This window comes from Otolemur garnettii, unplaced genomic scaffold (assembly GCF_000181295.1).
Source record: "Otolemur garnettii isolate 467f Iridium unplaced genomic scaffold, OtoGar3 scaffold00016, whole genome shotgun sequence".
In the NCBI taxonomy this organism is placed as follows: domain Eukaryota; kingdom Metazoa; phylum Chordata; class Mammalia; order Primates; family Galagidae; genus Otolemur; species Otolemur garnettii.
Genome location: NW_003852411.1, coordinates 30,309,382 through 30,311,283, shown reverse-complemented (window position 1 = coordinate 30,311,283; position 1,902 = coordinate 30,309,382). Strand labels below are relative to the sequence as shown.

At 49.9% G+C, this 1,902-nt stretch overlaps 1 protein-coding gene across 1 annotated transcript in view; it reads left to right on the top strand.

The window, feature by feature from the left end:
• The window catches only part of LOC100962959 (intelectin-1-like), a 6,360-nt gene that overhangs the window by 1,218 nt on the left and 3,240 nt on the right, over positions 1-1,902 (top strand). Inside the window, exons 2-3 of the mRNA XM_012802606.1 lie at positions 705-806; positions 1,689-1,901. Coding sequence (XP_012658060.1) covers positions 705-806; positions 1,689-1,901 — 315 coding nt within the window. The remainder of the gene's footprint in view (positions 1-704; positions 807-1,688; position 1,902) is intronic.

Here is a 1,902-nt window from a genome sequence, read left to right as displayed (position 1 = left end):
GTTCGAATCTGCCAACTCAGTCTATGGGGCCAGCGCCCTACTCACTGAGCCACAGGTGCCGCCCAGCTACTCACTTTTCTTCAATAAGCCATACTATGCTGTGTTTCTTTTTCCTCGAGGCTTTTGGACATGCCATTCTCCCTGCCTTGAATTTCTTCTCCTTCTTCTTATTGATAAATCCTGTTTATTCTCTCAGAATATGCTAAAGTGTCACCTGGACTGGGAGGCCTTCTGTGACTAGGACATGAGACACCCCCACCTCCCCAGCATCTTACTCCAGACAACCCCCTGCCTCTCCATTCTGGCCTCTCCATTCTCCATAGTCACAGCGGAGTCTTGCTTTTGTCCTGAGTTTGTCTCCCTCTCATCATTTATTCTTCTCAATGTGATATTCTATTGACTTGTCAGCAACCCCCTGGATGGGCAGCTTTTGGGGAGAATGTGATTTCTTTGACTGCCCAGTGCTTAGGGCAGGGCTGGTGAGGGTAAAGTCATGTGCAGTGAGGCCTGCATCAAGCCTGTGCTGGGTGTTGGGTCAACAGGCTGAATGAATGGACACCTCTGAGCCCTGCTCACAGGTAATGCAGCTCTGCTATGGGGAGGGGGTGGGGGGAGGCCGGGTGCAGAGTTTGGGACTAGTGACAAGGAGAGGCTGGGATTCATGACAAACCAGCAATGGGAGTAAAACTGTGCATATTCTCTAGGGGACGCCAATTCTTCCGACAAGGAGCGGACCTGTTCTTCTTGGTCTCCATCTCAGTTCAGAAGCTGCAAGGAAATCAAAGCGGAGTGCCCCCGTGCACGTGGTGAGTGAGGACACGTTTAATCAGAGCACCACCAGGGCACTCAGGATTCTGTGTCCTGGGAATGCTTGTTAATGTTAAAAAATATTGTGGTAAAATGTATACCTTTCATAAGATTTTCCATTTTAGGTAACTTTACTGTACAATTCAGTGGCATTAATGACCTTCCAATGTCATGCGGCCACCACCACTGTCCATCTAGGGAACTTCTCGTTATCCCACACAGAGACTGTGTACCCATCAGCCATAGTCCCACGTCCTCCTTACCCAGCCCCTGCTCAAAGCGCCTCTTTCTTTGTGTCACTATGAATTTGCTGTTCAGTCACCTTATGTAGGCAGAATCACACTGTATTTGTCTTTCTGTGCCTACCTTATTTCATCTGGCATAGTGTTTTCAAGGTTGAGCAAGGTTACAGGCTGGATACTGTATTCATTTCTATCCAATGTGTGTATCTACATGTACACACCCAACCCCAACATTGTAGTTATGCATGCAGTGGTGAATATTTGGGTTGTTTCTACCTTTGGTCCTGTGACTCTCACTGCAGTGCACACTGGTGCACAAGCTTCTGTTTGAGTTCCTGTTCCCAGTGCAAAGGGTACATACCCAGCAGTGGACTTCCTGAGTCATATGATAATTCCATGTGTAACTGGATAAGGAATGTCATTGGCCACTAGGAGTTTGGCAAATCTGTGTTCTGCCTCAGTGAAAGGAGCCTGATCTTCTGAGCTCAGGGGAATTCTAGGACCCCCAGGACCACCTGGTGAGAGGACTCAGGGAGGAGCCTCCAGCCCATGTTTCTGGTTCAAAGGCCTCTCTGGTCATGGAGCTGAGATGGCCCATGAGCCCTCAGACAGGGAGTCTCTGGCTGCTTCTCTCTACAGACGGCTTGTATTTCCTGCGCACCAAGAATGGTGTCATCTACCAGACCTTCTGTGACATGACCACTGAGGGTGGTGGCTGGACCCTGGTGGCCAGTGTGCACGAGAACAACATGGCTGGGAAGTGCACGGTGGGCGATCGCTGGTCCAGTCAGCAGGGCAGCAGAGCAGACTACCCAGAGGGGGACAACAACTGGGCCAATTACAACACCTTTGG